This window comes from Grammomys surdaster, unplaced genomic scaffold (genome assembly GCF_004785775.1).
Source record: "Grammomys surdaster isolate TR1022 unplaced genomic scaffold, NIH_TR_1.0 61, whole genome shotgun sequence".
Lineage (NCBI taxonomy): Eukaryota > Metazoa > Chordata > Mammalia > Rodentia > Muridae > Grammomys > Grammomys surdaster.
The window spans coordinates 18,231,288-18,247,464 of NW_021604563.1; the positions used below are offsets into that span (position 1 = coordinate 18,231,288).

The 16,177-nt window shown below is 33.1% G+C and overlaps 1 protein-coding gene across 1 annotated transcript in view; it reads left to right on the plus strand.

Annotated features, from left to right (window-relative positions):
* Nucleotides 1-15,182, plus strand: part of Rps6ka6 (ribosomal protein S6 kinase A6) — a 141,232-nt gene extending 126,050 nt beyond the window's left edge. The window contains exons 21-25 of the mRNA XM_028780492.1: nucleotides 606-767; nucleotides 4,548-4,624; nucleotides 6,199-6,316; nucleotides 11,877-12,008; nucleotides 13,071-15,182. Coding sequence (XP_028636325.1) covers nucleotides 606-767; nucleotides 4,548-4,624; nucleotides 6,199-6,316; nucleotides 11,877-12,008; nucleotides 13,071-13,202 — 621 coding nt within the window. The 3' untranslated portion in view covers nucleotides 13,203-15,182. The remainder of the gene's footprint in view (nucleotides 1-605; nucleotides 768-4,547; nucleotides 4,625-6,198; nucleotides 6,317-11,876; nucleotides 12,009-13,070) is intronic.
* The last annotated feature ends 995 nt before the right edge of the window (nucleotides 15,183-16,177 follow it).

Here is a 16,177-nt window from a genome sequence, read left to right on the forward strand (position 1 = left end):
TTGGTTTGGTTTGGTTTGGTTTGGTTTGGTTTGGTTTGGTTTGGTTTGGTTTGAATTTTTCAAGAAAGGGTTTTTCTATGTAGCCTTGGCTGCCATGGAACTAACTTATAGACCAGGTTAGCCTCGAAGTCAGAGATTTCCCTGCCTCTGTGTCTGCCTCCCAAGTGCTGAGATTAAAGGCATGTGTCACCTCTGGCCTGCTCTAAAGACTACTCTTAATTCTAAAGTAAAAGATACAGATAGAGAAATCTACCCATAACTCACTGTTTCCTTCTTCAACCAATGTGTGTTACTTATCAGTGTCTGTCTGATTTTCTAAATTTTCTTGGACCTTCAAGCTTTTACATTTTTTTATATCGAGTAAATAGTTGGAGTGGGGGTGAGGCACTAGGTAAGACCTTATAGTATATTATATCTAAAAGTAAAACCAAGACTTGAAGTTGGAAATGCTTAACAAAACTGGTAGAAATTAAAGCAGAATACTTGTCTCATTATTCTTGCTGACATAGGTTCAGAAACAATGAGATCTTTTCCTATAAATATATGAACTGTTTAAATAAAAATTTAGTTATACAAATATAATGCCAATTTCTTTTATGTTCAAGGTCGTTCATCGTGATCTTAAGCCCAGTAATATTTTGTACATGGATGAATCAGCCCATCCAGATTCAATCAAGATCTGTGATTTTGGGTTTGCAAAACAGCTTCGAGGAGAAAATGGACTTCTGTTAACTCCGTGCTATACTGCAAACTTTGTAGCTCCTGAGGTATTCTTTAACTATTACTATTGACCTTTCCTTATTTTCCTTAGATTAAGTCTTTATGGTATCAAGTATGTTGGTGAAGACAGGTAAAAGCAGAGTTGCCTTTTTTTCTCAACTCAGAAGCTCTTTTATAATTTTGAATTATAATAATTCTTGATTTAAAGAGTTAGTTACTAGGATCTAAAACAAATGTATCTTATAATCAGAGTAATCTGTTCTATTAGGCTATTTTCTAATATAGAAATCATATGATTTCAAAACAGGGTTTCACTATATACCTCTGGCTGTTACTGTAGCTGGAACATACAGCAAGTCTCCTGTATTTGTCTCCTTATAGCTGGAATTACAGGCACGTATGGTCATGCCTTGCTGAGAATCATTTATTCTAGGACTGAGATACAGCTTTAGATTTCCTTAGAAGGTGTATTTGCTTTGTTTTTTAAATAGAAACATTGTCTTTTCTTGGTAAACTGTTTCTTTTTCCTGGGGGAAGATTCAAGAAAGATGAGGCTAAAAAAGTTTAGGAATATAGATTGCACTTTTGGGATGCTCTCTGATATTAGTACCTCCTAAAGCAAGGACAGCTCCCAGCTTCCAGACAGCTTTCTTCCTCCTTGAAGACAAGATCTGTAAAAAAATCAATCAGGGATTGCATTGACTACATACATTTCTTAATAATAGTTGTTTATAACTCAAAAATTTTTCTTTTTAAATTTTAATTCTTTTAAATTTATTGGATATTTTATTTATTTACATTTCAGATGCCATCCTCTTTCCCCACTTCCCCTCCCTAGAAAAACCCTATCCCATCCCCCCTCCTCCTTTTTGCTTTTATACCATTTTAATTACATGCAAGTATTAAAGTCAATTCTACATTGAGGAATTAGCAATACAATAGATACAAATAGTCAAGGAACAGGCAAGACAATAAACACAAATAGTCAAAGAGCAAGAAAGGCATTAAACCCAATTATGTGAACACTCCAGTGATCACTGTTTCTAAGAGCTTATCAGGATGACCAAAATATCTGAGCCAAATTCCCTGTCCTAGCCCAAAGTCATTTTCATGTCTGAAGCCTACTTCCTTGTTCTAGCCTAAAATTTATATTCCTGCCTGAAATTACTTCTTTGTTCTAGCCTAATATCAGATTCCTGCCTGACTGTTTTAATGTTACATAGTGAGCTTATAAATTTAAAGAATGCTGCTCTGCTGAGTGTTGATGCAGCAGATACTGCTGATAAAATTACCCATGGCCTGAGGTCAGTATTTCTATTTTGATCAAGCTTCAAGAATGGCTTATATAGCCAGGCAGTGGTGGCACACACCTTTAATCCCAGCACTTGGGAGGCAGAGGCAGGCGGATTTCTGAGTTTGAGGCCATCCTGGTCTACAGAGTGAGTTCCAAGACAGCCGGGGCTACACAGAGAAACCCTGTCTCGAAAAACCAAAAAAAAAAAAAATGGCATATATAGCTTGATCATGCTAGCTCTTATATCCTGGAAATACTTTTATTCTTGCCCATTGTGTTAAAGCTTTTCTTCAACAACATCAACATGTTGGCAGCCAAGTATATGGCTTGAACCTGAAAATGGACTCCCAGACAGAATTATTAAATTAACAGTCTGGCAAGCCAAGACTGGCAAGATTCTGCACAGAGCCTTACCAACCTATGACAGAAGTCCATTGCTTTGGATAATGTCTATTCCATGACAAGTAAGAAAGGCATTCTTGTCAGAACGACCTAAGACAGGCTCAGTCTTGTTAATGAAATAAAAAGGGGAGAGGCAGAGTGCTTTTGGGGCTCATTGGCAAGAATCTGACATGGGCCAAGGACAAGGAAATGGGCTGCTTAGCAGGAATATGACATTGGCCAAGGGCAAGAATTGTTCTTAATATGTTATAGATGTTGATAACCAATGGGAATCATTGCATACTAATCCAGATATCTACAACACTCATTTTGAAAATTTGAATTTGCCAAACCAGAGAAATGTACTAAATAATATGAAAGTGAATTTTTATCTCACATATGTATTTTATATTTTTATCAAATAATTGATAATTTTAAGCAAATATTATATATACTGCCTGTAAATCAATATTTTAAATTAGTTGTTAGGAAAATTATTTTCCTATAATAAAAATAAAAATAAAGAAAAGTAAACTTTATTAAGAAAAACTTTTATTTTATTTTTTTTCTAAATTTTGATTTAAAATGCTATTATTGAGGATTGAAACAATGTTTGCTTTCATAACTGCTTTATTATATGATTTGTCCTATTACAAATTATATATATATCTACAGAATGGTTTATTCTGTACTTGAATGAAACTCATACATAGTACACCAAAGGTACAATTTTTACCGAATTTTACTGGGTAGAAGGCTGTTCTTTTAAAAATTGAATTTGGGACAGATATTCCCAAAAGAGGTTATTTTATTTGGACTACCCTCAGGTGTGTGAGATAATCCCTTTCTCATGAATATTTCTAGATTTTTTTTATACTTTGGCTTAGACTAAGACTAGACTTAAGATAGGAAACAGAGTATTTGACATGTGATATCTTTTGTTAAATATATGCTACATAGTCACCATGAATATTGTAAATTAATTTCTTTAATACAAATAACAATGAACTATTAACTGCTTATTTTAATGTTCAAATTCTTAATCTTGGCTTTATTTTGTATAGCTCTACCCTTTGATATTATGGAAACTTACTAGAAAAAGTTGAGGAATAAATGTGTCCCAAAAGAACACCAAAAAAATTTAAAATGAATAAACATAGTGTATGCATGTTTAGATTAATGGTTAGATAAACATTTTAAGATTAATGGTTAGGCTGTCATTTGAAATGAATGTATTACACAGTATTATACAGCTGCTTTTTAATTCTAACAGACTTCCATTGCAGGAAGACATTTTGTTTATTATAATAGCAAACGTTTTTAGGTAGGCATGTGGAGACCATTTCTCCATAACTGGCATTTGAACTACCCTTGGGTTGTACTTGTATGTTTTGAGTGCTTTGAAATATTTTATCAAGTGCTAAATACCCTGCCAAAAGTTAGTATTTCTAAATTGTTATAATTAAATTCATTAGTCTTTTTTTCTAAAATTTCAGATTTTTTCAAAGTATACTATAGAACTATATACAAGATAGTCTATTTTAAAACAGAATCATAAAGTTTGAATTAGCCATGCAACTATTTTAAGAAATAATAGAAATTTATAGGGCGTTACAGAATGTATTTAAGTATGTAGGAAATACATTTTTTTTACATGATCAGCCCTAACATTTTGACACCTACTGCACAGCTATGCTATTCTAATAACAAATAAGCTATGGAGATAGTGAACCACCATTTGGTTTTGTTTGTTTGTTTGTTTTTAAGCCTTGGGCTTCTTCATTTAAGTAGTCTTCCAGCCTTAGCCTCCCAAGTAGGTAGGACTACAGGGGCAAACCACTCTTGCAGTTCAAGCTAGTGGCATGAACCTGGGAGAGTGGAGCCTAAAAATGAGGAGGTGTACAGTCTCATACAATTGCCAACTTTATTCAGAACATCAGACAATTTATATTCTAAGGGCTAAGTAAGGTCAAATTATGGACACGTGAGTTTAGACTATATACAGTCACAAGATCAACCTGTACTTGAAATTATATTTATTTTATATTGTTAATATTTATAACATTATTAGAATAAAATCAATATCCTGGTGTATGAAAAAATCTTAGGTATATATTAGTTATATTTTATACCACGAGTATTTTTTTCATAGGTTCTCACTCAACAGGGATATGATGCTGCCTGTGATATTTGGAGCTTAGGAGTCCTTTTATACACAATGTTGGCTGGGTAAGATATTTACAAACTCTTCTTATTTGAACTTTACCTGAATATCTTCATCTAGAAAATGTACAGAAAAAAAATGTTACAAAACACACCATTCACATTTTTAAACCTATAATTCATATTTGTAAAATGAGAAAGATACAAAAATAGAAAGGTTTTTATAAAGAATAAATTTTTTAGAATAAAAATTTTATTATTAAGTGTTTTACTTTTTAATGGCATTTATACGACAGTTGTATATTATCATAGGAACTCATTTACTAAACTTACTAATATTGAGTTAGTTATTTAAAAAGCACTTTAATTCTGTCTATTTTTGCAACAGATTTATTAAGATGAGATGATGGATAACAAAAACACGTACTAAATACTATTAGACTAGAGAAGCATGCATATACATGTCTACTATTAATAAGATGAGGATAAGCTCAAAACACATATAATAAGATAGGCTATATTAATGTTTGTAATTTATAATGAATGAAAATGATATTTTACTCTCAAATAGTGAGTAGTACTTTTATTTACAAGTGACTATTTATGACTGTATAAATTATTCAATAACAAAAAAAGAAGGAACAGTTTACTAGTAACTATTAGACAATTAGGTATGACATTTTAAATAATAAATTAAACTGTTACATAAGAAATAAAATATCAATTTCCTAAGGTGATTTAAACTGTTAATTGCTTTTGTATATAACTGCATATGTTAGTATTTTAAACATTATAAGCTCTTACAGACTGGTAGCCTTAATCAGATATAGTCAACATTATAGGTTTTAGACCATGAGATATAATTTCTTGCTTGCTGTTTTCAAATATTTGCTTTATGACTAGACAAGAAGTTATTATATATAAGTATGTGTTTGGTGTTAGATAAAGAAATGAAAACACGACTGCACAGACCTGTCTTATACTTTTAACCATAAATCGACCTTCCCATTCCCAAGTATAAAGGAATGTCAGCTACACCTCATGAAGTGCTACAAAAATGATCTTTTTGTCAAGTTAATTTTTAAAATTCACCTTAAATTTATGAACTTACTTTCAACCCATAAGTTCATGTGCATAATTTAGTGGCTGCAGTTTTTATATTTACATAAATATTAAATACATATTTTTTTATGGATATCAACTGTAAGTTGTAATTTGTTTCCACTAGTCATATTCATAAAAATAAAATATTAATGAATAAGTTGAATTAATATATTACAAATATATAAGAATTGAAATAGTAGATATATTAATATTTCCTTGCTAACTTATGCCCATCAGAATAGAATATTTGTGTTTTATTATGGTCTCATTATAATACTGTGTTTATATAAAAGTCTACTCTTATTTTGCGTTTATTAACTGATCAAAGAATTAGTAAGAGTCTTAACTGCATTAAATAACTTATTAGGGTTAAACTCACTGTTTGGGATATATAATTACATATTAATAGTAGAGAGAAATATTAGGTAATGCTCTTGATGGCTTTTAATATTTTATATAGACTTATAGTGATCACTTAATTATATATAAAATGTTCCTTTCCCTCTTACATTTATTAAAATTTATTGTATTAACAGCTATACTCCATTTTCCAATGGACCCAATGATACTCCTGAGGAAATACTTCTGCGTATAGGCAATGGGAGGTTTTCTTTGAGTGGTGGAATCTGGGACAATATTTCGCGTGGAGCAAAGGTATAAATCATAAATATGTTCAATTTTACTCTGTTGATATCAAATTATTAAACTCTAGATGTTCTATTCCAGTGTACAGTTGTTGTATGTCTTTCTTCTGTTGTCATGTCAGGATTTGAGATTTTACTATAATTACTTTATTTTTCCCTTCTCTTCCTTTTGTCCAACTCCTCCCATGGAACCCACTTTCCTCTCTTTCAAATTCATGGTCTCTTTCTTTACTTGTTAGCAGTGTGTGTGTGTGTGTGTGTGTGTGTGTGTGTGTGTGTGTGTGTTTCAACCCACTTAGTCTGTATAGTGTGTTACCTGTGTATGTGTACACAATTTTACCTGTGTGTATATGTTTTCAGGGCTGACCATCTAATATTAGATAACCAATAGGTTTGCTCTTCTCTAGGGGAGAATATTTCTCTTGCTCTAAGTATTCCTTTGTTGCCTGTAGTTCTTGGTGGAGGGTTAAGTTCTTAGCTTTTTCTCTTTCCGTGTTAACTTGTTTGTTGGTGTCATTCTCATTCAGGACATATTTAGGGAGCCATGTTGGTGAGATGTTATAGGTGTTGCTTCTGTTGTACATCATATGTACCAGATGAACTTCAATAGAATCATAATGATAAGTAAATAGAATAAATCAAAATTGAAAGCTTATAGGTTGTTAATCAAGCCCTAGCTGACCTCAAACTCATAGAGACCCTTCTGCTTCTCTCCCAAGTGCCAGAATTAAATCCAAACTGCCTTTTCTTCAAAACACGATTCCCATTACCACTCAGAAGAGAGAAAGCAGATGACAATAATTAAAAAAGCAAACTCATTGTTTAAATGTAGGACAAGGCAATTAGAAATATCAAGTACAGTATACCAGGATAGATAGATAAGCAGGAGATAGGATAGTTAGGAATATTACAGAACAAAATCTAGGAATTGAAAAATTACTGAAGTTAAAAATGTGAATAATTAAATAGTGAAAAGATAGAAGAGCCAAGAAGGAAGCGAGGAAAGAGAAAAAGCATATTCAGGATGAAAGCATCAGAAATAATAGTATAAGGAAAAAAACAATAAAAAGCTAGTATTTCTCATTTTATGAAGATATATAGTGTAGTGATCTCAGCCTTCTTATGTTTCAATTTACTTGCTATAGGAAGCATTTGGGTGTTTAATTATTTTCTCACTGGCCAGGCCAAAAAGGGCTATAAAGTATTTTGACCTTGGCTGAACTGAATTCCTGGAAATGTTTTTCTCATTCAGGCTAGGCAATACAAGAGTATTGGACCTGCCTTTAACCTGCTTCTCCTAGATGAACTCACAGATCTAACAGTTGGATACCCCTTTACACCAAACATGTTCTGCCAGTGCATGTATGAGCATGAAAAAAATGCCTGAGGCGGGCTGTGTTTCCACCAAATGTTTCCAGTGATTTGAGATTGTGTTAATCTGTCAGACTAAAGCAATATGTATTTAAGGGTCAGGTATGGAACACTGACTGTTCCGACATGACCTAGATATACTGGTCTCTGCTAGTATTCTCCCACAGTGGTCTCTTGCCAGAGGTCCAGTTGGAGGCCTCCAGATGTAATCAACTTGGTCTTACTTTTCTAGTCATTCCCTTATTTCCCACCTAAACAGACCTGTAGTTGTGAATTGCATCTAGATTACAACCAATTTCCTAGGCTGACACTGATTCTTGGGATATTTACTTGCCCAGTTATTGGAGAAGGGGAGACTTTAGAGTTTGAAGATAATAAAAATAAGTATTTTTCTGATCTCTCTGGTCAGATGTTTTGACTGTAAAACTGCAAAGAAGACGTGTAGTTCAATGTCTGCTTGCTATGCTGGTTGTTGATCTCATATTTACTTTTTATTCCCTCCCTCCCTCCCTCCCTCCCCCCCCCTCCCTCCCTCCCTCCCTCCCTCCCTCTCTCCCTAGAGTTCTTATTGTGAACCTATAAAACTGACAGACTTTCTTTTACCTCTTTTACTTAAAATTCTGCTGAAGGAAATGCTCTCTTCTCCTGCTGTGTTAGAGTTGGATTTCTAATGTAAAGTTCAACATTCCTGAATTCTCCTCATCGCTAATGTTTTCTAGTACCCTCCCTTACTTTTTCATGTAATCGTTTTTTCCCTGTAGTGACTACAGGGAAATTAATTAATGTTCAGTTGTAGATTGGTGGAGGAAGAGTTATCTTTCTTTCACCATCTTCCTGTTTAGTTTTGAATATGGCTATATTAAAAAAAAATAAGTGTTTAAAATTGTTTCTCCCTTTCAGTACATTAAAGGTGTTATTCCACAGTATTCTCATTTGAAATATTCTCTGAAATGAAATTGATATTACCTTCTTCTGTCTGTGTCTGTCTGTCTCTCTCTCCAAATCTCTCTCTCTCTCTCTCTCTCTCTCTCTTCTCTCTTTCTTTTCTCTCTCTCTTTCTCTCTATATGCATGTGTGCATGTGTGTTTGTGTGTGTGTAACATGTTTGTAATTTTCATTAAATTTGGAAATCAAGGGAACTCTTCTTTCTCCTCTGGAGTTCCAGTTGTCCATATATGTTAGGCCACTTGAATATTCCCACAGTTCACTGTTGCTCTGCTCTTCTGCATCTTTGTTTAATAGTCTTTTCCATTTGGAGGTATGTCTATTACTTTGTCTTTACCAATCACCTTTTCTGCTATATTTGCTATTATATTTAGTTTATTTTTAGCTTCATTTTCAGTACTCAGTTTTAGATATTTGATGGGTCTTTTTTTACATCATGTGTCTCAACTTTTGAATATTTGGAGTACAGTTATAACTCTTAAAATTTCTGTCTATAAATTCTAACTTGTCAGTTCTGGAATCAGTTTTTTTTTTATTCATTGTACTTTCCTGATTTTCTTATATGCCTGCTAATTTTGGACAACATGGCAAAAATAGTGAATTTTACATTGGTGGGTATTGGGTACTTTTCTATTCCTTATAAATATTCTTGACCTTTGGTCTAGGCATCAGTTACATTTGGACGAACAGTAATAGCTGTGCATCTTTATTTTAGAGAGTCCCTTAGAGAAGACTACAGCAGTGTTTAATCTTAGGCTACTCACCAGTTAGGTGAAATTTCTATCAAAATCCTTATAGAACTTTCATTGTTTTCCAGTAAAGCTGATAGAAGCATAGCATTCCCCAGTTTGCATAACTTCTGAAGTCTTCTCTCTAGTTGTATTTTTGTTAATATGTGTGTATACCATGAAAATAAATTATATCTAAAAAAACAAAGATTCTTTTAAAAGTGCAAAAATTATGTTTAAAATTGATACTATAAAAATTATAGTCAATATAATCAAAATATTCTTCAAATATTATGTTCTAAAATTGAGAATGAATGAAATGTAATACTTGTGAAAATCTGTGGACACCACGATGTAGTAGTTCTGAGTTTAATCCAATCTTTTCAGATATTTCTTTTTTTTTTTTTTTTTTAAATTTATTTACTTTATGTATATGAATACATTGTAGCCATCTTCAGACACACCAGAAGAGGGCATCAGATCCCATTACAGATGGTTGTGAGCCACCATGTGGTTGCTGGGAATTGAACTCAGGACCTTTGGAAGGGCAGTCAGTGCTCTTAACCTCTGAGCCATCTCTCCAGCCCCAGATATTTCTTCTGAAGATGAAAAGGTTTTCCTCATGTGTAGAAATACTAAATACTTGAAGGAAATAACCTGTAGATTTTTGTAATTTTCCGTTCTCTTCTACCCCCTTTCATAACCTGTCTTCTGACTCTATGTTGGTCTCTGTGAGTGGTACTTCTGTCTCCTTAATTAGATGTACAGGCTGTCTCCTTACCTGCACAGTAGCCAGAACATACTCAAGGTGGTATGTTGGGGCATTCATGATGCTCGCTTGATTTCTTGCCCATCTCATAGAGGATATTTTTCTCTGATAACTTTGTTAGTTTGTGTTTTAAATGTTTGTTTTTTCAATTGTAAAATGTGGATTGGTATGGGCTTTTTTTTTCCTTTTTAAGACAATGCCTTGTATAGCCCAGGTTCCCCTAGAAACTTGATATGTAGCCAAAGATAACCTTAAACTCCTGATCTTCCTGCTTCTACCTTCCAATGCTGGTGTTACAGGTATGTGACACTTTACCAAGCTTATTTAATATTTGTTTTTAAATGACACATAATCCATAAAATGTGTTCATATTAATGATACAACTTATAATGCTTTAATACATATATTTAACCTACATTACAATTATACAATGTATATATCACCTCAAATACCTATCATTTCTTTAAAGTGAAACATTCAAAATCTTCTCTTCTAGGTGTTTGTTGTTATCTGTAATCATCCTTGTCTGTGGTAGCATACCAGAAATTCTTGATCCTATCCAACTGTAACTAATCAGAATTACCCATCTTCCCTCCCCACTACATTTCCTTATGTCTCTTAACCCAGAATCATATGAGTTCCTTCTTAATTTTTATGATTTATTAATTAAGTCTGTTTTAAAATATTCATTATTTTTTATTTTCATATATTTGTTGCATATGATAGTAAGATTTTCAGGCAAATATATAATATACATTGATCATATACCCCCAAACCCACTCTCCCCTTTCTCATCCTTTCTCTTCCTGGTACTTCCTTTGTTCTCCTAGACAGTTTTGCATGTCTCATTTTTAATATGAAATTTCTGTTTTTGCAATTGTGTTGGGAGAATACATTAACATTATTTTGTGTCTGTCGTTGTTACCTATCATCTGTAGTTTCAGTGTTTTCAGTAATAAAAGATTTTACAAATTATTTTTCTGTATTGGAAAATTATTGTTGAGAGTTTACTTGTTAAAAGTATTACATATATGATTTGGTATTTTAAATTTATAATATCCTACTATGAAGTTGTATTCCATCACAGATTCATTATCGCAGTAACCACATATTCATAGATAATTTGATGAAGATTTCTGATGCCTAAACCATTATCATAACAGTAATTTCTTTACATTAAATTTATACTTTGCTGACCTCAGTATGTAATGCAGGAAACTGTTACTTATGGAGTCAATTAACTAACGCACAACTTCCCCTTTGTGTTTTATCTGTATAGACAAACCATTCTATCTTGGGGTCTAACTTTATAACAACGTTCTATAGCTCTCTTCTTCTCTTGTCCATTTAAAACACTACAGGCAAACTCCTGCTACCTTAAGTGTTTTTTCCCCTCTTTCAAGTACTAACAAATTTGCTGCTCTAAAAATTGGGTTCATAGTGATTTACAAAAAATAAAAAACTACTATATAATGAAAAATCTGTCTCAAGATTATCTTTTTATTCCTGTTTGAATTTCATACATGAGCGTCTAGGCCACTCTTGCTCCCCCCTTTTCCCCTCCATCTTCTGCCTTTCAAATTTGTGTCTTTTAAAATGATTTTGTTGTTCTGTATATATTCAGCTAACTGTACAGAATATAGATACTGGTTTTTCCTAAGTGTTGATAAAACAAAGCATTATAAAACCATTGATGCTTTCATATTTTGAGGAAATCTAAATTATATATTTTCAAATAAATTTCTGTATCCATTTAGGATTTGCTTTCTCATATGCTCCACATGGACCCACATCAGCGTTATACTGCTGAACAAGTATTAAAGCACCCTTGGATAACAAAAAGAGAACAACTGCCGCGTCATCAGCCAAACTCAGATGAGCCACCACAGGTTGTTACGGTTAAACAAATACATGCTTAATGTGTGTAGTGAGGCTCTCATGTTACCCTCTGATGATTCTTAAATAACTATGTAAAGTATCTTTATTTCTTGAAGAGTTTTTTTTTAGTTACTTTTTTAACATTCATGAACTCATTGATTTTTTTACTGTCTTCTCTGATAAGATAAAATCATCTTCTAACTTACATAAGTTTCCCAAAATAATGGGTTTTATGGTGACATTTTATTATATACGTATGATGTATTTTGATCATATATACTCTTTTATGCCCCCTGATATCCCCTTCTCTTATCCCCCTTATCTTGCTCTACATCAGTAATAGTAATAGTACTTTTGTCTTATTTTTTTATTTTTTAATTTTCTTTTTTTTTAATAAATAATTCCACTTGTTTATATCTCAAATGATATCCCACTTCCCAGTTACCCCCTCCACTAACCCCTATCCCATAATATCCCACTTCCTGGTTACCCCTCCACCAACCCCCCATCCCACATCTGCCCTGCCCCCTCCCCTTTGCCTCTATGAGAGTGCTCCCCTACCCACCCATACTAACCCACCCCACTGTTCCAGCATCCCCCTATGCTGAGACATTACACTTCCCCAGGACCAAGGGCCTCCCCTTCCATTGCTGTCAGGCAAGGCTATTCTTTGCTACCTATGTATCTGGTAAAACAAAGATGCCATATATGAGAAGAAGTGTGTAGCATTTGTTTTTAGAGTCTAGGTTATTTTGTTTAACGTGACTATGTTCATTTCCTATTCATTTTCTTGTGAGTGACACAATAAAACTTCTTCTGTATAAATATTCCAAACTCTATCTTTGTCTGTCTGTCTGTCTGTGTGTCCGTCCGTCCGTCCATCCATCCATCCATCCATCCAGGCAACATGGTTGGTTCTGTGTCTTGGGTCTTTGCTATATGATCTTGGGTCCTTGCTACATGATCTTATATAAAAGGACACATTTCATAGATAGAGGTCTTGTTTTGTATTATGAAATACTTTTTACTTCAGAGATTGTTACTGAACTTGTAATGTTTTGTCATTATTTTAGGAAGCAGTGGCTGCACCATATTCTGTCTTGGCTCGGACCCAGAACAGGCATCATCCAATCCTGGAGCCTGTTACTGCTTCACGTTTAGCTCAGAGACGTAATATGAAAAAGCGAACATCAACTGGCTTATAAGAGTCTTAGTGTTCCTCAGCTAACTGGATGAAGAGAAAATTAAATGTGTGTTGTGGGTTGGCTTTGTTGTTTTTTTGTCTAATCTCATATCCAAGGTATTTTTTTTCCTGCCACATTACTTGAATATTCTGTTTAAGCCTCTTTTGGAGAGGTTGGAATTTTAAATGAACATACATAGGTCCATAATATTCATACTATGTCATATTGCGGTAGTGTCCAAACATTTAACTATATAATTGATGTCCACAAGGTCTTAACTTCTCTGCACATTAACTTCCCAAATTCCTTTCAAACAAAGTTAACCTATTTTTTATTATTTTACACAAAAATGGTTTACAAATTCATTAATACTAATAATGATGCTTTTCATATGTCATAATGCTAAATAATATCAGTATTTTAACATCATTTCCTAAAATGTAACTTTTGTTCTTAAAAGAACAACAGAAGTATTCTAATAGCTTGTGCATAGCCAAAGCACTCCATTCATTTGAGTCTGTTTAGATACTAAATGTATAGTAAAAGTAGTTTGGTGCCTGAGCAAAATACATTCGTGCTAATATATGAATTCCTGATATGGTCGGTGCCAAAGTTTTGATAGAATAATTAAATCATTAATAATTTGTGCAGACAGATTTGTATATTATCCATAAGTGGCTTCATCTAGAGAAAGTTTCCATAAGCCTTCTAATGTTTTACAGCTAATGAAATTGTAGTGAAAGTGAAGATGTTTTTATCCAAAGGTTTCATGTTAGTGTTGTAATCTCCTAAAAATGTCATAGTTAAGCCTTTGAATATGCACTTCATGGTGTTGATGCAATCTTGGTGTTACCTAACCTGACTTTGAAGTTAACCAATTGAATTTAACCATCATCGTTCCCCTTTATAAGTGAAGCTACACTGTTGTGTTCCTGATTTCCATGTGGTGTGAGCTACAGTGTAGCATATTGATCTACCTTGAATCCTATGGTGATGTAGTTGAAGTTTCATTATAGTGGACTTGTGCACTTAGCACATATGATACAATATAATGTATTTCAGTAAGCATCAGACAATTCTACATACTTCAAGAAAATAATTTCACATTTTAAATAGGAAACAATATTAATGGTTGACACAGAAATTTGAGTACATTTAAAAATCATTTATAATAAACTGGCCAAATTGGTACTATTAAATTTATAATTCAGAGCCAGTGTGTAATGTGTATTGTTTTTTTCAAATGCTAAAAATTTAAAAAGTCATTTTATATTGTTAAGGAAAATACCATTAACTACTACTGCTGACAGAAAGAATTGATGAATGTAAACTGGAGGATAGCAGTTTTGTTTAGTGAATAGAAATGTGTTACTTGTGTGTGCTCGGTGTACTATTTGCTGTGCGTTTTACTTTGCTTAGTTCAGAGAGAACTGATTACTGAGTATGTGATTTAGGCTAGGAGACATGTAATGTTGGAATTTAATAAAACAAACTGTATGTATTCTCTTTAAAATGTAAGTGATCTTTATCAATGCACAAATATCTGTTTCCTACATGTGATATATAAATTCTGTATTCTTATTTGAGATGTCTTTTTTAAAATGATTGGACAATATTAAACAACAGCTGATCTGATACCACACAACAGCATTATCTAGTCTTGGTGTCATATTTTGTGACTTTTGTGTTTCAATTTGGTTAATTTTCCCCTTTCTTTTTGTTTTATTGCAATAAGTACCTGCATTCAAAGAGTTGTGTCCCTACATTCTAAATTAGTATGCTCCTGTCATGATCTTGTTTGTGTCGTTACACATCCTTACCAGTTGATTTGTTGAAGTCAAAGATATAAGTTTTAGGAGACATACTATGTTCATATGTGCTTTCCAGCTAATAAAATTAGAGAAAATGAAACTGGAGAATGAAAAATTATTATAAAATACCTTCCAGCCTTTGTGTAAACAATAGGTTAAAAACGTTATTGTAATTTTCAGTTAGCTCTCTCAGAAATCTGTGTTGTACAGCCTGATATGAAAGGAACATTAAGGATTAACCAATGAATATCATGCTTTCTCATCCCCCAGTGAGTATTGACTGTGCAAAAGATACAGGCATGCTAATGCATTTGCCTAAGTGTGGAGTAGGGAGACATTACTGTAAAAGAAAGCCCTGGCCACACCCTTTTTTAGTAGAAGTGGGATTCCTACCATGTCTTTTTGTTCTAGAATAAATTTTAGTGGAAGGAGTGAAGGTTGAAATACTATACTTTAGCATACTATAGTTCCTAATGGATTCATGATCAGTTATTTTGTACTCTTTGGTAGTATTTAACAGCAGCACATTTTTGAGGTAAAACTTTGAGGTATTTTACTGTCCTGGATGGAGAGGATGTTGAACTTATTTTTGTCAAAGAGAAAAATATTAGGTCTGCTAAGGTAGATTAAGAATCCATTGTCTGGAAGTGGATATTAACATATTAGGAAACCATTTGCAAGAAAATTAGAATGTAGTGCTGATGCCTGATTTTCTGGTATCAAACTTTTAACCTATTTTGTTAGGGATGCCTAATTTCTTTTATTATTTGTTTTTGTTTTCTGATTTCCTGACATTGAACCTCTTAAATACCATCCCTGGGTAGGTTGGTGCAATTTAATTTGTTTGGCAACCCACAAAGTTAACAGATACTTGGTGTTTGTTTCCCCACTGAAACATGCCCATAGAAGCTCATTTATATCACTTAATAGTATCCCTAACTAGAAGAGATCTTTCATATATAAAGAAGACAAAAGAAAACAACAGTTTAAGGCCTTAAGGCACACTGGAAAATTGTACTTTAAATTAGGCAGTTTGTCCATTTCCTTCATTCTCTTCATCTGGATTTCTAAACCCTTCTACTATCCTACTTGATTACCTCACAACAGTTCTTCACCATTAAGACTTACCAAATCCTCAGAAGGATTCAGTGTTCCAAAAGGACTTTATTTTTTTTTCAGATCAAG